General features: G+C 43.3%; 1 protein-coding gene and 1 pseudogene across 2 annotated transcripts in view; both read right to left on the bottom strand.

The window, feature by feature from the left end:
- LOC308610912 (centrosomal protein of 78 kDa-like) overlaps positions 1–24379 on the bottom strand; it is a 460151-nt pseudogene that overhangs the window by 184237 nt on the left and 251535 nt on the right. The gene's annotated exons all lie outside the window — the stretch shown is intronic.
- Positions 1–24379, bottom strand: part of LOC308610923 (forkhead-associated domain-containing protein 1-like) — a gene marked incomplete at its 3' end in the record, with an annotated part of 110605 nt that overhangs the window by 81012 nt on the left and 5214 nt on the right. Inside the window, 1 exon segment of the mRNA XM_081259906.1 lies at positions 5440–5646. Coding sequence (XP_081116032.1) covers positions 5440–5646 — 207 coding nt within the window.

The following is a 24379-nucleotide window of genomic DNA, read 5'->3' as shown; positions in this document are numbered from 1 at the left end:
CCCTTGCTTTCTGGATTGTGTTCTGCAGAGCTTCCCCATTAAAGCAGCAAGGAATATTGGCCGACAGAGGGCGCGCTTCTCACAAGACAGAACGTCATGACATTGCAGGGACAGAAGACAGTATCCAGGAGCCAAGTGGGAGAGCCTGGCTGGACTGGGAACAGGGCAGAGCAGGCTACAGGGAAGGCCAGACACAGGCTGTCATGGGGATGGGGGCTGCCGACAAGGAGCTGTCAACCCCTCATGGAACAACTTGGCACGTCATTTGTGGCCCCTGGCTTCCTTTTTCATTGTGGCCATTTCCATCTGTTTTGCCGTATTTCAGAACAGAGAGAGACATGATTGATACATATGGGTGACGTGGGTTTCCTTACTCAGCTGCCTTGTAAGAACGGCGCCACTGTGACTAGCACAACTTGTTTCCACACCTCCTTTCCCAGAGCTCAGAAAGCACGAGTAAAGGCAACAACCAACAAAACCCACAACACGGCGGCACACCTGACTCTGGGACTTCAATTTCCCACGCCTGGTGCCAAGACTCTATGGAATTAATCAACGGTTGCTTCAGGGCATTGCAGATGGCCCTGCGGGTTATGTCCTGCACAACTTCAGTGGGCGCCATCCACATGGACTACGTTGTGAATGGTGACCCTGGAGTTGTGCAACATGGCAGCCCTAGGTAATACTTTGATGAGAGAGCTATAATTTACACAGTATGGTCCTGGGGGCTTCCCTGGTAGTGCAGTGGTGGAGAGTCCACCTGCCGATGCAGGGGACACGGGTTTGGGCCCCGGTCCGGGAAGATCCCACATGCCGCGGAGCAGCTGGGCCTGTGAGCCATGGCCGCTGAGCCTGCACGTCCGGAGCCTGTGCTCTGCAACGGGAGAGGCCACAACAGTGAGAGGCCCACGACCACAAAAAAAAAAAAAAGGATGGTCCTGGGCACAACCTGGCTGCCAATGCACTTTGTCAAACAAGAGTTTTTCTTTATATTTTTCCATCTTGTATGTTATTCTATGGGTAATTTATCTGCAAATGTATTTATCTGCTAGCGGGGGCAGGTCTTGGGAGGTTTCCCTGTCCATAAGGACACTTACAAAGGAGGCATCTTGGCTGCTCCATGCTGGTTTGCTTGACTCTAAAGCTGAGGGTTATCATGTGCTTATTAGGTGCCAGACGCTGGACTAAGCAATTTACGCACTTTGCCCACTTAATTCCACAGTCACTCAAGGTGGTAGGAACTATTGTTACAGGAGTGGGGACCGAGGCCCTGAGAGGTAGATGATTTGGGCACGTCCAGTATAAAAGCCGGTCAAGAGCAGGGCTGGGACGGCGCTGGAGTCAGCCTGACCTCAGGGCACGTGCTCTAAGCACTGAGACATCTGCAAACACATCTGGATTCCTAACCGCCCGCACCTCCCCCGCCTCCCCCAATAAAATGCCGTCACACCCTCCTCTACTGGTTAGGGTCACCACAAAGCCTGAAATAAATGCTTTCATTTGGGAACTCTTTGTTGGGAGAAGAACAGTTCTCATCATACTGAATCTGTATGATATCAGGGCAGTCCTCCGTGGAAACTCCATCCAAGGAGGAAACACAGCGCCCTCACCAGGGACCCCAAAATCAATTGGAAACAAGAATAGGCCGGAAGCAAGACGGCCACGAATTTTTTAGAAAAACTGGGCTTCAAAATATTTGATGAGAGGTGCTCTTCAATACCTCTCCCTTTTCCCCTCTTCCTTTCTCTTCTTTTAAACAGCCAGCAGGTTGGGGTCATCAGGAAGTGGAATTTGTAGGAACGTGTCAGTCAGTCCACAGGCCACCCTCACACGGATGCTGCAAAGGACCCCTCCATGAATATGAGCATCATGGATGGAAGCTTCTCAAGCTGGGGACGCCCCAGCAGAGAGCGCTTTTGAGAAGATGGGGCTATGGAGAGTCCTGCAAAGTGCCCTGGGCACAGGCCAGGGGAACACTTGTGCAGCTGCCTGCAGTCAACTGAGGAATGAAGCAAGGTGCAAGTGCGTGTAGGAATAAGAATTGAAAAAATCCGTGCATATTCGAGTGACCGTGAGAGTATGCTTTCCTCGGTGTGAAAACCAGTCAAGGCTACTGCTCCAGCTAGCATCAGACTAAATGGTTTTCTCCCCTCCTTTTTCCGCAAGTGGGGATAGTGTTTAATTTGCACTGACTAGCTGTGTGGCCCTGGGGAAATTACTTAACCTCTCTGAGTTTCGGATTCCTTTTCTGTAAAATGGGGATCATGGGAGAACCCATCTCATAGGTTGCTATGAGCGTGAAATAAGGGAGAGCAGGTGAATTGCTTAGCACAGTGCTGTTCACGTCAGTGATTCCTCCTGCTGCTCTCCTGGTTTCTCTTCTTACAAAGCATCTTCTTCCGTCTTATCTACTCAAGGTTAGAGGTCGTCATCACTTTTTCCCACAATTATATAAGAAGCACCTTGTAAAATAAAGTCCCCATTCCATAGATGTACACCCGTGTGCATAACAAACTTACTCAAAATGGCCAAAAGGTGGAAGCAACCCAAGTGGCCATGGATGGATGAACAGGTAAACAAAATGTGGTGAATCCATACAATGAAATATTCAACTGGAATGAACCATGAGGATATCATACTAAGTGAAATAAGATGGTCACAAAAGGACAAACAATGTAAGATACCATTTATATGAGGAACCTAGAATAGTCCAATTCACAGACACAGAATGCATGGTGGGAGGGGAGGAAGGAAGCAGGGGGTTTGATGTGATGGGCATAGAGTTTCAGTTTGGGAAGATGAACAAAGTTCTGAAGATGGATGGGGGTGATGGCTGCACAACAGTGTGAATAGATTTAATGCCACTGTGAACTGTACACTGAAACATGGTTAAGATGGTAAATTTTATGTGTATTTTACCATAATTTTGAAAATTAAAAGTTAAAAACAAACCCCAAAATGAAATACCTCCAAGGTTTCTCCGAGGTTTGGGGTGATAGAAATGGAGGAAAATGTTCTGAGAGCAGGTTGTGGTGATGGCTGCACAACTCCATCAATATATTCAAATTGATTGAATTGGACACTTCAAATGGGTGAAGTTTCTGTTATGTAAATTGTACTTCAGTGAAGCTGTTAAGAGCAAGCAAGCAAACAAACACATGCTGTGATCCGGAGGAAACTTTGGAGGATGAAGGAGCTGTTCACTGTCTTGATTGTGGCTATGGTTTCACAGGTGTACCCATATGTCAAAGCCCATCCACTTACAGACTTTAAACATGTGCTGTTTATTGCATGTCAATTATATCTTAATAAAGCTGTGTTTTAAAAAGGCAGAAGAGTATTCCATATATAACGAACTCCTTAGAATATATTAAACTCCTTAGAATATATTAAACAATATAATTTATTAAACAATGCCCCCTTTGGATGGAAATTTAGGTTTCAAATTTTATGCCCCTATAAATAATATTTCAATAAATATCTTTGTAGGAAAAAAGAAGAAAAAAATGCAGATATTGTTTGCTGCTCCCCCTCTTCTTCTCCCCACGGGCAAGCCACAACGTCAGAATTTCCCAGGGAGGGGGCCTGGGAACCTGTAATTTGACTGAACATTCCTGAAAAATTCTTGGAATCAGACATGTTGGGGCACATTGAATCAAACTTCATGAACTTGGATTTTCAGGCTTGGGAGTGTGAAATCCCCTTTTCTTTGATCCCTAAAAAATTCTGTAAGTGTTCCATACAAATGATTCTAAATTTCGGTTTCCCTCCTATTGGCGGTGCATCAGAATCATCAGGGAGCTTGTGAGAATGCATATTCCCAGGCCCTACTCCCAGGGAGGATGTGTATGGTTGCCAGATTTCGCATAAATAAAGAAGTGAATAAATCAATATATAATAAACTATAGGGTGTCCGTTAAATCTGAATTTCAGATAAACACCAAATAATTTTTTAGCATAAATGGTTCCTTGCAATAGTTGAGCCACACCTGTACATAAAAATTATTTGTTGCTTATCTGAAATTCAGATTTAACTGGGTGTCCTGTATTTCATCTGGGAATCCTAAGTATGAGTCCTCAGGCCTGGGGTGAAGCCCAGATCTGCACTGTTGGTCTGCTCCCCACGTGCTTCTGACGAGGGGGATCCTTAGAACCCATGTTGAGAACCCCTGATCAGGTCAACACCTTCTATGTCAGGAGCCCCTCCTCAGGGCGGCCAGTGGATCCCAGTGCATCCCACAAGTGAGCACACTTTAATGTTGGTCCAAGGAGGAAAAGGGGGCTGAGAAGCAGCAGGAGAAAACTGTCCCAGGTTTTCAAAGCCAAACGTGGTGGATGCAGTGTCACGGGCCCTGCAGCCTGAGGGACGGTGCTCATCTTCTCTGAGTGAGTATTTAAGGCTGCCTAGTGGACCCACACCCCAGGATTCTGTCTAGATTCTCTAAACTTTATTTATTTATACCCAGCCTCGTCCCAGAAAGGACTTTAAGCCTCGGAGGTCTCAGTCCATGCAGGGTTCTTGGTGCTGGGGAGTGAGGTTAACACGCCGTCTCTCTGGGACACACACGACAGGTATTAATAGTGTGCTCACCACGAATGGGCATTATTCTGGGAGCTTTACAATGATAACCATCTCATTTAGCCCTCGAGATAAGCCTGCAAGGTCATTGCTGTCGTTGGCCCCATTTTGTAGATGAGGAAACCGAGGTTCCGAGGGGTCCAATGGTTTGTGCAAGAGCGCACCGAGTAGGCCAGTGGCAGAGCTGGCGTTCTGACCCAGGACTGTGTTGCTAACCAGCCCCCATCCTGCCTCCCTACTGAACTAGATACTTCTTGTCACTGAGCTTTGCTGGGCGAATTTTGGGTTACGTTCCGCTTAACCTGGGGCCATACTTTAGGTCCTGATCCCGGGAACATTTCTGATCCGGTGTGATAACAGCTGGCAGGCCTTGAGCGTCTACTCTGGCCAGAGACTTTGACTTTTTATACATAGATACTCTCTCAACGCCCTGCACCGCTGAGAAGACCCAGACCCACGCATACAGAGAAGCCTGGCCGAGGTCACAAAGCTAGGAAGTTGCAGAGCACTGATCTGCCTAAAAAGGAAGCATCCATCTCTGCATCTTCAAAAGCACACACTTGCTTTCCACCTCCCCTCGCCAAGCTTCACTTTTCAGGAAAACGCTCTCGCTCCGGGCTGGTCGCTAGGCAACCCTTGCATGTAATTCCACGAAATGCCCAGAAGAGGGCGCGAGGACTCGCTCTCCCCGGGCACCCACGCGATGGGGCTGAACTTCGCAGAATCGCGAAAGGAAGAGTGACGCGCTCCAGACGAACTCCACCTGTGGCCGTACCCGAGCCCTAGGCTGCACAGAAGGTGACACAACACGGCACCTCTGCACCCCACCCCACCCCACCCCCGCAGGGGCCTGGACTCACCGAGGCTGGGTTTTCGATGACCAGTTCGTAGGTCAGCCCTCTGGACCCAAACCTCAGGATGTCTCCGGGTAGGAGCTTCACAGCCACGTTCTGAATGTGGCACTCATTGACGAACGTGCCGTTGCAGGAATTGAAGTCGTGGAGAACAAAGCTGCTTTCGGCCTCATTATATTCAATGAGTGCGTGATGGTTGTCGACGTCTGCAGACTGAAATGCAGAAGGGGGACAGTCAGAGCCAGCAATAACAGGAATAACAAGGAATAACTAGTGCCACTGACACTGGGTGCCCCAATGTGCTAACCACTTCATCTGGCTGGACAGTCACTGCAATCCTCATTTTAAGAGGAGGATGCTGAGGGTCAGAGAGGTTAAGTGACTTGCCTAAGGCCACACAGCTAGTGACTGGAGGGTCACCAGACCCTGACAGCAGACCCAGAATAGATGCCCAGTTTTGGGGTAGGGCGTCAGGCAACACAGAGGCAAGAGGGAACTCGGGGGGAATTGGCCAGGAATGGCCACTTGATAGTTCTCTGATCCCATGCCAGTATCCTTTTGGTTGTCCCGAGTGGCAAGACAGCAGAAATGGCCCAACACAAACCAGAAAGGTCAGTTGGCAAGTGACAACTGTCCATTTACTGCAAGTGTTAAAGTTAAGGGGAGGTTTTGTAATAATTGTTGTTTGTTCTATTCATTTTTAAAATAACATGTTTTTTGTAATAATGCAGAAAATGAGAACTAGAGAAAAACACAAAGAAGACATAAAATCACTTAGACTCCCATCCCCCAGAGGCAGGCACCGAGAACACGGTGGTTCACATCCTTCCAGTCTTTTCTCTATGCTTACAATCTTTTTAAAAAGTTTAAACACAATTGAGCTCACACCACAAAACATAGTTTTATAACTACCTTTTAAAAGCCTTGGTGTACAATGAAGGTTTTTCCCATGTGCTTAATTCTTACTGTTGCTTCTTAAAAGCTAATCAGAATTTATCTAACCAAAGATGATCTATTTTTCAATAGGGGCCCTGGTGTGACCACATTTCCCTCAAAAGAGAGAGACCCCAGACAGTGATTTGTCAGTGGCGTCAGAAACCTCCTGTGTAACCACTTTAATAAGAAGAATGAGCAAAACTCGGCACCAAGGAGGAAATATCACATCCCCCCCTGGCCCCGGCGCCCTGGACTATGGTCTGCAGGGCACGTGCGAAGTCCTCTGTCTTCTCAGGACACTGCCTATGAGCCATCCACTCCAGCCTGAGACTTTGCAACTATTTTCTAAGTCACTCTTCTCAGAGTGCCTCACCCAACTTTCATAGAGAGTACTTGGACTTAGAAATCTATACTAATGTCCCACAATATAATTATAACCTATAGCTTATATTAATAATAGCTTATAGTATATGAATAGATAATAATATAACTGCATATATTAGTAGAATATATTAATGACACATTATGTGTAATTACACAAATGCCAGGAAATTTGTGCTTTACTGCATTATCCCGTTTCATCTTCACAATAATTCAAAGGGATACTTCCTCATTTCAAAAAAATTTATTTTTTATTGAAGTCTAGTTGATTTACAATGTTGTGTTAGTTTCAGGTGTACAGCAAAGTGATTCAGTTATACATATATATAATATCTATTCTTTTTCAGATTCTTTTCCATCACAGGTTACTGCAAGATATTGAATATAGTTCCCTGTGCTGTACAGTAGGTCCGATAGTTACTCATTTCTTAGATGAGGAAACTGAGGCATAGAACGATTAAGTGTGCCCACAGCCAGCCACTTTGACTCGCTTGGCTTGTTCCCAGGTTTGCCTGATTCAAATGACTGTGCCTTTACCCACTTTTCAAATTCCTACCAAACACTTTGGCACTTAAAATACTGAAACACAAGAAGAAAGCAGGAGTAGCTCTATTAATTTCAGGCAGAGCCAACTTCAGAGGAAGGAAAGTTATCAGGGATAAAGAGAGGCGATACATAGTGATAAAGGGGTCGATTCTCCAAGCAGACATAACAGTCCTTCATTGTATGTACCCAACAATAGAGCATCAAAGTATGGAAGGCAAAAACTGATAGAACTGCAAGGAGAAGCAGATGAATCCATCATGGTAGCTGGAGACCTCAACAGCCCTCTGTCAGTGACGGGCAGACCCACCAGGCAGAAAATTAGGAAGAATGAAGTTCAACTGAACAGCACTACCATCATCTGGATCTAACTGGCAACCACACAGCTTCATCCCACAGCAACAAAACACACATCCTTCTCAAGCTCCCATGGAACATTCATGAAGCAGACCACATTCCAGGCCACAAAATATACCTCAACAAATGTAAAAGGATAGAAATTATGCAAAGTACGTTTTCAGAACACAATGGAATTAGGCTAGAAACCAATACCAGAAAGACAGCTGGAAAATCCCCAAATATTTGGAGATTAAACAACACACCTCTAAATAACAGATGGGTCAAGGAGGGAGTCTCATGGGAAATAAAAATTTATCTTGAGCTAAATGAAAATGAAAATACAACCTATGAAAATTTGCAAGATGCAGTGAAAGCAGTGCTTGGAGGGAAGTTTATGGCATTGAAGGCATACATTTGAAAAGATCTAAGCTTCCACCTTATGAAACTAGAGAAAGAAGAGCAATATAAGCCTACCACAAGCACAAGAAAAGAAGCAATGAATGAAATAAAAAGCAGGAAAACAATAGAGAAAAGTCAGCAAAATAAAGAGCTGTTTGGTTTTTTTTTTTTTTGTAAAGATCAATAAAATTGACAAACCTCTAGCAGGATAACCAAGAAAAAAATAGAGAAGATACAAATTACTCAAATCAGAAATGAAAGCGATGGCATCACTACTGATCTCATGGACACTGAAGGGATAATAAAGGAATATTATGAATAATTCTATGCCCACAGATTTTATAAGTTAATGAAGTGGACCATTTCCTTGAAAGACACAATCTACTGAAACTCACACAAGGAGAAATAAATACTCTGAATAGACTCATATCTAGTAAAGAATTTGAATCAATAATGAATAACCTTCCAAAATGGAAAGCACCAGGCCTGGATGGGTTCACTGGTCAATTCTATCAAACATTAAGGAAAGAATGATATCAGTTCTAAATAATCTCTTCCAGAAAATAGAAGAAGAGAGAACACTTCCCAGCTCATTCTGTGAGGCCAAGCTTATTCTAATAGCAAAACCAGATAAAGATATTGCAAAACAGGAAAATTGCAGACCAATACCTCCCATGAACATAGATGCAAAATCCTCAACAAAATATTAGCAAATTGAATCCAGTGATGTATAAAAAGACTTCTACACCACAGTCAAGTGGGATTTATTCCAGGTATGCAAGGCTGGTTCAACATTTGGAAATCAATTAATGTAATCCATCACATCAACAGAGCAGAGAAGAGAAATCGCATTATCATAACAGTAGATGCAAAAAGAGCATTTGACAAAATTAAACACCATCCATGATAAACTAACAAACCACCAAACCACCACAACAACTCTTGGCAAATTAGGGATGGAGGGGAACTTCCTCAACCTGATAAAGTACATCTATAAAAACCCTAAAGCTAACGTCATATTTAATGGTGAGAACCTAGAAACTTTCCAATTAAGATCAGGAATAAGGTGAAGATGTCCCCTTTCACCACTCATTTTCAACATTGTACTGTATGTCCTAGCTAATGCAACAAGGCAAGAAAAGAGAATAAAAGATAGATTGGGAAGGAAAAAGAAATCTTCTTTGGTGAGGTGTTTGTTCAGATCTTTTGCCCATTTTGCAGATGGCATGATTGTCTATGCAGAAAATCCCAAAGAACCGACAGAAAGCCCTCCTGGAACTAATGAGCAATTGTACCCAGGTGGCAGAATACATGATTAATATACAAAAGTCAATTGCTTTCCTATATACCAACAATGAACAAGTGGAATATGAAATTAAAAACACAACATCATTTACATTAGCACCAAAAAAAAAATGAATTACCTAGGAATAAATCTCACAAAATACTTAGCTATGTGAAGAGGTATATGAAGAAAACTACAAAATGTTGATGAAAGAAATCAAAGTAGTCTAAATAAATGAAGAGATATTTCATGTTTATTTGAAATTCCTTAATGATATATGATGTTTAACATCTTTTCATATGCTTATTTGACATCTGTAGATTTTCTTTGGTGAGGTGTCTGTTGAGCTCTTTTGCCCATTTTTAAGTTGGGTTGTTTGGTTTCTTACTGTTGATTTTTAAGACTCATTTATATTGTTTATTTATTTATTTTATTGAAATGTAGTCGATTTACAATGTTGTATTAATTTCTGCTGTACAGCAAAGTGATTCAGTTATACATATATATACATTCTTTTTAAAATATTCTTTTCCATTATGGTTTATCACAGGATATTGAATATAGTTCCCTGTGCTATACAGTAGGACCTTGTTGTTTCTCCATCCTGGATGTAACAGCTCACATCTGCTAACCTCAACCCCCCACTCCATCTCTCCCTCAACCCCCTCCCCCTTGGCAACCACAGTCTGTTCTCTATATCCATGAAGACTCATTTATTTTGGATACATGCTTACAGCATCTTTATTCATAACTGCCAAAAACTGGAAGCAACCAAGATGTCCTTTAAAAGGTAAATGGATAGACAAATTGTGGTACATCCATACAATGAAATACTAGTGATAAAAATAAACGAGTTATCAAATAACAAAAAAGACATGGAGGAATCTTAAATGCATATTGCTTAGTGAAAGAACCTAGTCTGAAAAGGTTACATACCGTATGATTCCAACTGTATGAAATTCTGGAAAAAGTAAAACTATAAGGAGAGTAAAAGATCAGTGCTTGCCAGGGGCACAGGGGCTCTGGGGCTCAGGATGAAGAGGAGGGGCACAGGGGATTTCAGGGCAGTGAAAATATTTTTTATGATACTGTAATGGTGGATACTTGTCACTATACATTTGTCAAAACGAAAGAACGTACAACGCAAAGAGTGAACCCTAATGTAACCTATGGACTTAGTTAATAATAGCATATCAATATTGGTTCATCAGTTGTAACAAATGTACCGCACTAATGCATGAGGTTAATAATAGGGGAAACTGTGTGTATTGGAGGGGTGGATATATGGGAACTCTCTGTATTCTCTGCTAAAATTCCTGTAAACCTAAAACTGTTCAAAAAAATAAAGTATTAAAAAAAATGAAAACACATTAGCTCTTTGGAAAATGTCACCCACATCATCTTCATCACCATTGCCATTGATCTTTGTGTCCTTTGAACCTTTGATAACCCATGAATGAGAGAAATTCTGTCTGTGACATTTTGTTTGTCTCTTGCCAGGCTTCACTGCGTTCAGTTCCTCAAAAACTGTCAGGCCATTATTAAGAACTCAAAGCAAGCAGGAAGTTTTCAATGACTCCACAAAGTTGGGTGAGCCTCTACCACATGTTAGGCCAGGAGACAGCTTCCTAGTTCGGCCCTATAATATCACTCGCTCCCTTTACTTGGAAAATTGCTAAATGCTGCTCTTGGACAGACGCCCTGCTGCTAATACAGACTGAGTCTATAAGCCCCAGCCTACTGAGCTGTCCCACTATGAGATGAACTGTTATTTATTCATTATTATTTTTATTATTATCCTTATCGTCCTCTCACATATTTTGAGGGCTTCCTGTGAACTGGGCCCTGCTGAAGCATTTTGTGTGCATTTTTATCATTTAATCTGCATGACAGCCCTAAACAGGGACTCTATTGTTATCTCCATCTTAGAGATGAAGAAGCTGAGACTCAACAGGTGAAGTGAGAGGACAGCATCACCTTGATCCCAAACCCAGACAAGGACACGACAGGACAACCACAGACCAATATCTCTTATGAACACCGACACCACAGTCCTCAACCAAACAGGAGGAAACCGAATGCAACAGCACAGTAAAAGGATCATACACTATGACCAAGTGGCATTTATTCTTGGAATGCAGACCTGATGGTTCAACATATGAAAATTAATCCACGTAATACATCACATTAACAGAAAGAAGGAAAAAAATGATCATCTCGATGGACGTACAAAAAGCATTTGACAAAATGCAACACTCTTTCATGATAAAAGCACTCAACAAACAGGGAATAGAGGGAAATTACCTCAACATAATAAAGGTCAAATATGAAAGGCCCACAGGTAGCAGCATACTCAAAGGTGAAAGACTGAAAGCTTTTCCTCTAATTTCAAGAATAAGATAAGGATACCTGCTTTTGCCACTTCTATTCAACAAAGTACTGGAAGTCCTAGCCAGAGCAATTAGGCAAGAAAAAGAAATAAAGACATCCAAATTCGAAAGGAAGAAGTCAAATTATCTCTGTTCACAGGCAACATGATCTTACATGTACAAAATCCTAAAGAGTCCATGAAAAACCACAACCCTCTTAGAACTAAAAAATACCATTCACTAGCAAAATCGTAGGACACAAAATCAACACACAAACATCAGTTGTGTTTCTATATGCTCACAATGAACAATCTGAAAAGGAAGTTAAGAAAATAATTTCATTTACAATAGCATCAAAATGAATAACATATTTTGGGATAAATTTAACCAAGGTGGTAAAAGATGTGTACACTGAAAACTACAAAGTGCTGCTGAAAGAAATTAAAGACACAAATAAATGGAAAGACACCCTGTATTCGTGGGTTGGAAGACTTAATATTGTTAAGATGTCATTACTACACAGCAGGATCTACAGATTCAAAATCCCAACAGCAGTTTTTGCAGAAATAGAAAAATCCATCCTAAAATTCATATGGAATCTCAGTGGACCCCAAATAGCCAAAATAATCTTGAGAAAGAAAAGCAAAGTTGGAGGTCTCACACTTCCTGATTTCAAAACTTACTGCATACAAAGGTACAGTAATCAAAACAGTGTGATACTGACATAAGGTCAGGCACATAGGCCAATAGAATAGAATAGAGAGCACAGAAATAAAAGTTTGCATATATGGTCCAATGATTTTTGACAAGGGTGCCAAGATTATTCAATGGGGAAAGAACAGTATTTTCAACAAATGATGCTGGGAAAGACTGCAAAAGAATTAAGTTGAACTCTTACCTTACACCATGTATAAAAATTAACTCAAAGTGGATCAAAGACTTAAACATAGTCTAAAACTATAAAACTTTTAGAGGAAAGCACAGGAGGAAAGCTTTATGACATTGGATTTGGCAATGCATTTTTGGATATGATACCAAAAGCATAGGCAGCAAAAGTAAAAATAGATAAATTCAACTATATCAAAAATTAAAACTTCTGTGAATCAAAGGACACAATAAACAGGGTGAAAGGCCATCTAGAGAATGGGAGAAAATAGTTGCAAATCACAAATCTGAAAAAGGGTTAATATGAAGAATATATAGAGAACTATAACTCAACAACAACAACAAAAAAGAACCCCCAAATAACTTGATCAAATATGGGCATAGAACTGGAATAGACATTTCTCCAAAGAAGATATATAAATGTCCAACAAGCATATAAAAAGATGCTCAACATTACTAGTCATTAGGGAAATTCAAATCAAAACCACAGTGAGATACCACCTCATACCCATTAGGATGGCTACTATCAAAAACAAACAAACAGCAACAGAAAATAACAAGTGTTGGCAAGGATGTAGAGTAGGGGAACACTTATGTACCGCTGAGAATGTAAAATGGTGCAGCTGATATGGAAAACAGTAGAGCGGCTTATCAAACAATTTAGGATAAAATTATCATATGATCCAGCAAGTCCACTTCCGGGTATATACCCCAAAGAATTGAAAACAGGAACTTAAAGAGTTATTTGTACACTCATGTTTATAGTAGCATTATTCACAATTGCCAAAAGGTGGAAGCCACCCAAGTGCCCACTGACCGATGATTGGATAAGCAAAATGTGGTCCATCCATACAGTGGAATATTATTCAGTGTAGGAGGAAGGAAATTCTGACACATGCTACAACATGGATGAACCGTGAGGACATTATATGAAATAAGTGTCACAAAAAAGCAAATTTTGTATGATTCCACTATGTGAGGTACATAAAGTAGTCAAGCTCATAGAAACAAAATAGAACGGGGGTTGCCAGGAGCTGGGGAAGGGGAAACGGGGAATTGTTGTTTAATGGGTACAGTTTCAGTTTTGCAAGATGAAAAATTCTGAGGCTGGTTGCACAACAATGTGAATAACTTACAACTACTGATCTGTACACTTAAAAGTGGTTAAGACGGTAAACTTTATAGGTATTTTACCACGATTTAAAAAATGGCTAAGATGAAGGGACTCACTCAACATCAGGATGCTGGCCCAGGGCAATATCAGGGTTTGAACCCGAGTCTAATTCCAAAACTTGTACCTTTGATTTGTACCCTGTGATTTTCAGAGTAGAGAGTGATTTAATAATGAGAGAGGAGACAGGCAGGACCTAATATACAAAACAAGTGCATTTTTTAAGGCTCCTGCATTGAAAATGTCTTTAAAAAGTATATAGTGAGTCCATAAAATATTGAGACGTTTCAATTTCTATTAAGAATGACCATCTGCTCTGATGACCCCTGTGCTTTAAGGAAGCCTCCTCGGGAAGCTGACTTAGTTATGACATTGCCCTGAGGTTCACTGACATTGTCGCTGAGGTTCGACGTGTACCTGGAACCGTCCTTTGGAGCTAGGTTTCAACCTTGCATCACCTGGCACTGGGAAGCCCCATCTCAGACCATAACCTCCCACTCCCGGCCTTCCTTATCCTCTGTCTCGTCCTCTCCTTGAGTCACGTAGCCTTTGCTCCCTGTTTGCTCCCTAGGGGTAATGCCCTATGCTCAACCAGCCTGGGCCCTGTTCAAGCTCACCAGCTCCTTCAAGCCCATCCCGGCCCCCAAACCCTCCTGCCACCCTCACACTTCTGTCCTGAGGCTGGCCCAGTGCCCTTTGGGCCCCCCAGCCAGCAGGTCCCTGCTCTCAGGCTTTTCATTCTACTTTGACAACAGCCTCCTAGGTCTTCACCTCCTGCACCTGCCTGCATCCTCCGTCTGCTTCTCCCGACCCTCCTCCATCCCTTTACACGGCGCCCTCTGCCCAGCAGGCCCACCTGTGCGGCTACATCCATGGGCTGATGGGCTCCTTGTGTCTGGTTTCTGGTTGGGTTTGGCCAATGGGGGGGTTAGAGATCAGAGCAGGGAGAGAGCTTGGGGTACTTACTCCCCTGGCTTCCATTCTCTGGGGCCACACAGCTTCCCTCAGAGGACTCTACCCAGCCCTCGGGGTCTCCAGGTCCCAGGAAATGCCCCTGCCCCTCACCCCTCAGCTCTGGGGGTGGGAACAGTCCTCACTCATACTAGCTCTGGGCCCTGCACTATCCTTTGTGGTTTCTCTGAGCCCTGCCCACTCCCTATGGAGTCCCTTCAGGAAACTCCCCTCCATCACTCCACACCCCTGTGAATGTGCCTTCAGCTCCCTGCCAGGACCTGGACTTCCCAGGCTTGGAGAAGCTCCTAGATGGGACCTTCAAGGCTTCTCTTAGCTGCCAAGGGCTTCCGGGTGGTCCTGCCTTCATCCCACCCTGGTCTGGTCCCTCTCCTCAACCATCTCCTCTTCTGCATCCTCACCTTGACAGTGTAACTTCCGTCTAACCTGTGAACGTGCTCACCACCCCCTCGGCCTGGAAACGCCGCCCCTTCCCCCTTCCTTTCCTTTATTGTCAAATGGCTTCAAGAGGGTCCTCTCCCGCTGGGTCCTCAACCCACTGCCATTGCCCTCGGGGGCCTCCTCGGGCTCTCGGCCTCCCTGTGACATGAGACACAGTTTTCAGAGAGAGGCACGTGGCCTGATGGTTCAGGGGTTGGGGGAGCAGGGCAACGTGGTGGTTATTAGAATGGGCTCGAGTCCAGCTCTCCTACTTCCTAGAAGGGTGACCTTGGGCAAGTGATACCTCAGCTTCCTCATCTGTAAGGTAACAAAAGGACAGTCTTATAAGCTACTGGTGACGTATAAATGATATAATACATACTAAAGCACTTAGAAGAGAACATAGGGCAAATGGGAAATGTTCTCTATTATGAGCAAGAGGATGGGCTCTGGAGTTAGAAAGCCTTGAGTTCAAGTCCCACCTCTGCTACCTTCCAGCTGTGCAGCCTGGGGCACGGTTCTTTGCTTCTCTTTGGTTGCTCCCTGAGCAGCAAAAATGAGTTTGATAAGCTGGGCTTCGTAGGATTGACAAAAGGTACTGCTTGGTGACATGTTCTAAGGAGTGGGATAACATTTTTGAAATTAACTTGTGTGTGTGTGTTTGTGTGTGTGTGTGTGTGTGTGTTTTATCTATTTCTTTTAACCTTTTGGTTCTAGGCTATCCCATCCCCCAGCCCCATCCCCCCACTGCCTCCAGAAAGGGATGTAGTGCAGAAATAGTAAAAAAAAAAATGGGGTTTTCAAAAGAATAAGGATATGAGGAAACGGCCAGGCGCTGGTGAGATGACGGGTCTGGGATTGGAAGGAAAGAAGAAGCTTCTCTGCTTCCCCGTCAGCTGGATCCTTCCTCCCCGGTCTCCCCGGGAGAGCCCTGTGGACCGGCAAGGCCTCAGGAGAGGCTGGTCCTGAAATCAGACTGCCCGAGCGTGGTGCCCAGTGCCCCAGCCTCCCTCTGTGACCTCAGGCAGGATACTCAGCCTATCTGTGCCTCAACGCCCTCATCTGTAAAGTGGGGCAAACAACATTAACCTCCTAAGGATGAAATGAGTTAATACACTCGAGAGTGCTCAGAACAGTACCTGGCACAAAGCAAGCTGTCTCTGTGATGAATACCCTCAGCCTGGCAGCAGCTCTCTGGCTCCCTCACCTCTCTGACTGCTTCCAGGTCTCCACGCCGGGCTCCTCTCCCTGCAGATGTCCATTTCCTCCACACTCTGTCCATGGGCTGGGGCCACTGTGCCACCCCCTGGATTCGCAGGTGTGTATTTCCAACCCCTGGTTCATCTCCAGGCCCCAAACTGCCTGGCTGCTTCCGGGATGTTGAGGTGCTCACTCAACCAGTCCTGCTTCCTGCCCTCTTGGTAACGGGATTATCACCTGCCAGCTCATCCAGCCATCTTTCTCCATGGCCTGTGGCATTGATCCTACTGATTCTTCCAGAAAGCTCTCAGACCAGTCGCAAAGCAACGGTCCAGTCAGGTGGTAGTATTAATGTGGTGGGCAGAATGGTCTCCCAAAGATGCCCATGCCCTGATCCTCAGAACCTGGGAATATGCTCCATGAGGTGGCCAAAGGGACTGTGCCGATGTCAAGGTTACTAATCAGTGCTCTTAAAAGAGGGAGACTAAGGACTTCCCTGGTGTTGCAGTGGTCAAGAATCCGCCTGCCAATGCAGGGGACACGGGTTCGAGCCCTGGTCCGGGAAGATCCCACATGCCATGGAGCAACGAAGCCCGTGTGCCACAACTACCGAGCCTGCGCTCCAGAGCCCACGAGCCACAACTACTGAGCCCACGTGCCACAACTACTGAATCCGCGTGCCTAGAGCCCGTGCTCCACAACAAGAGAAGCCACTGCAATGAGAAGCCCGTGCACCGCAACAAAGAGTAACCCTCGCTCGCTGCAACTAGAGAAAGCCTGTGCTCAGCAACGAAGACCAAACCCAGCCAAAAACTTTTTAAAAATTTTTTAAAAAGTGGGAGACTATCCTGGGTTATCCAGGTGGGACTAATTGAACTCCACCAGTCCTTATAAGCAGAGAACTTACTCTGGCTGGATTGGAGAGATAAGTGGTGTTTCTTGCTGGGCCCCCACTTAACAGCCCCAATGCTCCTCTTCCTGGGAAAGCACCAGGTCAACGTTTCCTCTTTACCCAAATCCCCCCCTAGATGGCACCACCTCAGTCTGTGGCATGAATGAGGATCACAAGAACATTCATCTCACATTTCACTGACAACCCCCATTCTCGATTCCACAGGGTGGAATTTCCCTAGCTTAGTCAATTATCTTGTTATCTCAGTTAACTGAGAATTTCCAATTTAGATATTAGATGTTCCCTAAGCTAAATTTACACTCAAAAAGTGAAGCTTCTGTTTTTAGAAGCTTGAGTCAGCTCAGTCTGAAACTCAGCCCCACCTCCCCCGACTAGCTGTGTGATTTGGGCCAGTTCCTTAACCTTTCTGAGTCCCATGTCCATGTCATCAAATGAGGATAATAATGATAATAGTAGTTCTCACCCGCACAGGATTTGTTTTGTGGATATAATTCTATAAATATATATGCAGAACATACATAGATGATGTATAAAGCCATGTGAGATACAGTAAGTAGTCCATAAATGTATGCTGTAGCTGTTTGCATTATGTATGCTATTCAAAAGATTATGATCTTTCTTTCATCTCACATCCATCAGAATGGCTACTATAAAAAAAAAGGGAAATCACAAGTGTTGGTGAGGACGCAGGGAAAGTGGAACCCTTGTGCCCTGTTGTGAGAATGTAACTTGGTGCAGCCACTATGGAAAACAGCATGGCAGTTCCTCAAACAATTAAAAATAAAATTATCATATGATCCAGCAAGTCTACTTTTGGGTATATATCCCAAAGAACTGAAAGCAGGGCCTTGAAGAGATATTTATACACCCATGTTCATAGCATTGTTTGCAACAGCCAAAAGGTGGAAACAACCCAAGTGTCCATCAGTAGATGAATGAATAAACAAAATGTGGTGAATCCACACAATGGAATATTATTCAGCCTTAAAAAAGGAAGGAAATTCGGACACATGCTACAGCATGGATGAACATGGACATTATACTCAGTGAAAGGATATTATACTCAGTGAAAGAAGCCAGTCATGAAAAGACAAATACTGTTATGATTCTACTTATATGAGATACCCAGAGTAGCCAAGGTCATAGAGACAGAAAGCAAAACGGTGGTTGCTGGGGCTGGGATGGGGGGACAAGGGGAGTTGTTGTTTCATGGGTGCAGTTTCAGTTCTGCAAGATTCAAAGAGTTCTGGAGATGGATGGGGGTGATGGCTGCACAACAGTGTGAATATATTTAATGCCACTGAACTGCACACTTAATAAAAGTGGTTAAGATGGTAAATTTTATGTTATGCATATCTTACCACAATAAAAAAAAATGAGAAAAATGAGATCACGATCTAGCCCTTTCCTCTGAACTTTTTCCTCTTGGAAGCCCTCCATCTGCTGGTGAGAAACTAGTCCCATCAATTGCTGTGCTGGGTACTGACCAATGAAATCAGCCGCCAGTTCCCAAACAGGGGGCAAAACATTCCCTGAGGACTGGTGAGACCTAACAGGTGAACCACCAGAGCAAGGAGCACTTGGGGAGAAGCCAGGGGTGAGGTGGGGGTGAGGGGGGAGGATGGGAGCACGACCCAGGCAGGAGGACAAGCGCGATGCAGATGGGGAGCCAGCAAGTGCACCCTCCCAGGCCTGTTTCATTCCGTGGATTTCCCCACAGAGAGTCCACCTGTCACCTTATGTCTCAAAATGCAGGTGTTCGCTTAGAATAAGAGAAATGTGAATTAAAATGACACAGGTACCATACTTCACCCCGTAGATCAGTGAAGATCCAATGGGGGGTCAGCACCCTAGGCTGGGGAGGGAGTGGGAGACGGGCGTCCACTGCTGGCAGGACACCACATCCGGAAACCTCTGGTGGACAATTTGGCCATGCCCATCAGAGCTACAGCTGTGTGTGTCCTTTGACAGAGCAGACATACCTGCATGTCCGTGAAATTACGCAAATAATAGGAGAATCCCAGCAGCCTTGTTTAATAATAATAAACAAGATTAAGGTGTAGGCTCTGGTTCTTTCCTGAGAGGCAGCCCAGAACTGACAGGGGCCAGGAAAAGGGACGAGAGTCATCCGGCTGGATGGGATCTGGGGTATGTGTATGAGATCAGTCTGGCTTCACGACCCTCAGATCCCACGCGAGAAGGGCTGACACAGGCTGGAGAGATGGCTAAACCCATGAGAAAGGAGATGCCTGGCAGGACACTGACCACCGAGGGTGAGGTGTGGACACCAGCATTTCAACCCCCTGTCATGTCTGTTCTTTCTTTTTCTCTTCCATCTCCACCTTCCTAGCTGCAGCCCTGCACTGACTTGGGCTGTCCTAGAGCTCAGTCTTCTAGGGATCCTGGGACTTCCCCAGGGTGGGACTGGGGGAGTCCCTGGGGAGGGGGTAGGGTCAGTCAGCCCTTCATTGTTTACCCTTCGCTTCTCTTTTCCTCAAAACAAAGTTTATTGAAAGAATACACACACACACACAAGCAGGAGCTCTGCTGATCAAGAAGGGAGAGGGAGGGAGCACTGATGGTGGGGTTCTCAAAGTGTGGTCCTGGAACCAACTCCAGGGACTCCATTCCCCCCACCTGAACCTGGGGAGCATACAAATGTGAAGATTCCTGGGCCTTACCCCAAACCCACTGGGTCAGAATGCCTAGGAGTTCATGTTGAACAACCACTCTTAAACATGAGGAAAATCCAACAACCACTGGCTTTGGTGTTTCTTCATTCTGGAAGAACTGAGTCCCTTTCTCAGCAGAGTTTAAATAACAGCCATATCCAACTCTAAAAAATACAGTTTACAAGGCACATCAAATCATATAAATTATAACTTGCAAGGTTTAGCTGTGAAATGAGCAAGGCTGAGGCTTTTGAGCCATGTAAAATGGGAGAGGGGAGATTGTGAATAGAGCTCCTGATGGCTCGTCTGCACACAGCAGCCGGGATGTTCACTGGCAGGTCTCCCCCTTGTTTACAATCCTTCAAGCCTTCTTCCCACTGCTTTTCAGATAAAGATCAAAACCCTTATGGTGACATGAAGGAGGCCGACTTGTCCCTTAGCCCTCCTCCTTCCCACTCTGACTTCTGGACGCCCTGGTTTTCTCTCAGTCCCTTGGGTTCACAATATGCTCTTCCACCCCAGGACCCTTGCACATGCCATTCCCTTCTCCTATTGTCTAGTTAAGTCCTCCTTGTCTTCCATATTCCTTTCCTTTACAGCCCCAATGTTGGAATGGAATTAGTCACACCTTTGTGGGATCATTTGACTTATTTCTCTCTCTCCTGGCAGCTTCCTGATGGCAGGGACCATGTCCAGTTCTGACATCACTGTACCCCTAGACTTGGCTCGGTGCTGAGGCTCTGGGTAAATACTGTGCAATGAATGAGTGATAGCAACAGTTATCACTGTTGACTATAAACAGTTCTCACTAGCCTGGCTATAAACAGGCTTCCTACTGCCTTAGGGAACCAAACTCCTTACAGGATATAGAAAAAAGTCTGGAGGGTAAAACCCAGCAAATATCAATATTGATTTTTCCCTGAGCCAAATGATTACAAGTGACTTTTATTTTCTTCCTTATATTTTCCTTTCTCCCAATTTTTAAAAACAAGAAGCATGTAACTACCTTCCATTATCGGAAAGAGTAAATGATGTCGAAATACTACAATACCAATAGTCAAAACAACATGTCAGCCTTGCTGATGAGTAGAAATCTTTAGAAGCATGACTGCCTATTCTTTAGGATTGATCCAGGCAAATAAAACAAACAATCTTTTTTATTTGCTAGATGTAACCTCTGGGTAATTGCAAGGATGATTTTTAGTAATATAAATCCCTGACTTTTTTTTTTTTTTTTTTGCGGTACACGGGCCTCTCACTGTTGTGGTCTCTCCTGTTGTGGAGCTCAGGCTCCGGACACGCTGGCTCAGCGGCCATGGCTCACGGGCCCAGCCGCTCCGCGGCATGTGGGATATTCCCGGACCGGGGCACGAACCCGTGTCCCTTGCATTGGCAGGCAGACTCTCAACCACTTCGCAACCAGGGAAGCCTAGTGACGTATTTCTTAAGCTAAGTCTGAGGAGCAGTAAGCAGTCAATTATTTATATACAATGAATGCAACTCAATTTCTGTCTCGTTAGTAACTGTCCTCATTAGTTCCCTTTTCCAAATGGCTTATTAATGTCAGTGGGTCCTCATCTCAACCCTGTGCACCACTGAGGATTCTTCTCAGTCTCTGTTTTATGAGACCATAATAATGATCATTGTGTCATTCACTGAGCACCACATGCCAGGCTCTTTATATGCATTTCTCACTTAATCCTCAGAATAACCCTGTGAGGTAAGAGGTTTACAGACAGGGAAAAGGAGCTCAGAGTGATTAAGTAATTTGGTTGAAGTCACTCAGCCACAAAGTAGCCTAATGAGATTCAAACCCAGGTCTGTCTATCTCCAAAGCCTGTGCTTTTAAAAATTACTACAGTTTTCTAATATCATAGTCAGGTTCAAAACAGAGATCTCTGTCTCTACTTTAGCCAGACAGGAAATAAAACGACCCCAAATCTATGCCTTGTTAGGATAAAGAAGAAACTACAGTTCTTCTCCTTCTTCTTTTTCCTCCCACTTTGCACACTGAACAGATGTTCTGTGTCCTTGAAGGGAGACCATATCATGGAGGAGAATCTCACGGGGAGGTTCATGGAGTTATCTTTAAATCTGTTGCGTTTACAATAAACATTCTCAGAAAACTAGGAATAAAGGGGGAAATTTCTCACTTGGTAAGAACATGTATAAAAACCCTACAGCTAACCTCCTACTTAATGGTGAAAGAGTAACTGCTTTCCCCTAAGGTCAGGAACAAGCGAATATAAGGATTTATACACTGCTCTTGTTCAGCAGAGTCCTGGAAGTCTTAACCAGGGAAATAAAGCAAGGAAAAGAAGATTAAAAGCATTCAGATCTCCTTTTCTGAAAGAAGAAATAAAATTGTTCTTATTTGCAGATGACATGATTGTTTATGTATAAAATCCCAAGAAATCTACAAAAGCCCTTATATAAGAAAGTGCAGTTAAGGTTGCAAGATACCAAGAAGCATACAAAAATCAACTGTATTTCTATATACTGTCAATGAACATGTGGACACCAAAATTAAAAATATAATACCATTTACAATCACTCAAAAAAAAAGAGAGAGACATACTTAAGTGTAAATCTAACAAAACATGTTCAGGACTCGTATGCTGAAAACTACAAAACACTCATGAGAGACACTGAATAAATGGAGAAATATACCATGTTCATGAATTGGAGGACAATATAGGAGTATATCAATTATTCTCACATTGATATATAGGATAAAACACAATTCCAATCAAAATTACAGCATGATATTTTGTGTATACAGACAGGCTTACACTAAAATGTAAATGGAAAGGCAAAGCAACTAGAAGAGGTTAAAAAATTTCTTTAAGGAAAAGTGGGAGGAATCACTCTACCTGATTTAAGACTTACATAGCGACAGTAATCAAGGCTATCTCATAATGGTAGATCCATTATGACAAATAGATCCATGAAACATAATAGGGAACTAAGAAGTAGCCCCCATAGAAAGTATGGCCAGATTATTTTTGACAAACTTGCAAAAGCAATTCAATGGAGAAAGGATAGTCTTTTCAACAAATGGTTCTGGAACAACTAAATATCCACATGCAAGAAAAATGAACTTTGACCTAAATCTCACATCATAAACGACAGTGAACCCAAAATGGTTCATAGATTTAAACATAAAACTATAAAACACTTAGAAGAAAACGTAAGAGAAAATCCTCAGGGTCAGGGACCTTGTGGCATGTTCTTAGACATGACACTAAAAGCATGATCTATAAAAGAAAAAATAACTACCTGGACTTCATCAAGAGTTAAAGCTTTTGCTCTGTGAAATACTCTGCTAAGAGAATGAGAAGACAAGGTACGGATGGGAGAAAATATTTGCAAACCATCTATCTGACAAGGGACTCATATCTAAAATACATAAAGAATTCTCAAAACTCAATGGTAAAAAAACTAAACAATTCGATTAGAGACACTTAAAAGATATGAAGAGATATTTCACTGAAGAGGATATGCAGAAGGCAAGCACGTACATGAAAAGATATTTAACATCACTATCGATTTGGAAAATGCAAGTTAAGACTATGATGAAATACCACTACACACTTACTAAAACAGCTAAAATGAAAAACAGTGTTTATGCTAATTGCTGGTGAGGATGTGTCTCATACATTGCTGGTGGAAATGAAAAATGGTACAGCCATGCTGGATAAGTCTGGCAGTTTCTTTACAAACCGAATATATATAAACACATATGTTAATCCATGCAATCATACTCCTGAGCATTTATCACAGAGAAATAAAAACTTATGTTCACACAAAAACCTGTACACAAATGTTTATAGTACATTTATTTGTAATAGCCCCAAATGGAAACAAAATGTCCTTCAAAAAGTGAATGGTTAAACACAGGTGATACGTCCATACCGTGGACTATTACTCAGCAATAAAAGAACAAGCTAATAACCTAAATGGATGTCAAGGGCACTACACTGACTAAAAAAAAAAAAAATCAATCACAAAGGTCATACATACATGATGAAAATTATAGAGACGGAGAACAGATTAGTGGTTTTCGGAGCGTGGGGACGATGGTGGGAGGAGGAATTGTGACTATAAAAGGAGCATCACAAGGGACATCTCTGATGATGGAATACTCCTATATCCTGAGGGCCACACCCAAATCCACACGTGGTAAAATGGCACAGGTCTCCACACATGCTTCGTGCCATTCCCTCTACTATTTGTGCATCTATAATTATTTCAAAATAAAGTTTAAAAAAATCTGTTGAGTGAAGTCTGAGAGTGGTCTGCCTTTCACAGTCCTAAAGGGATTCCATTGCATTTCTCTTTCTGCTTCAATATTTTAATCCCTTTCAAAATGGTAAAAGGCTCAAAGCCACTGTTTGTATAATTCCTTACTTACAATTTCTTCCAACTTCCTTGGCTGTCAATGAGCTGGGACTGTGGACC

The sequence above is a fragment of the Mesoplodon bidens genome (genome assembly GCF_964165515.1).
Source record: "Mesoplodon bidens genome assembly, contig: HAP1_SCAFFOLD_96, whole genome shotgun sequence".
NCBI lineage: Eukaryota > Metazoa > Chordata > Mammalia > Artiodactyla > Ziphiidae > Mesoplodon > Mesoplodon bidens.
Note: the sequence above shows the minus strand (reverse complement) of the source record. Positions and strands in the feature narration are given on the sequence as shown.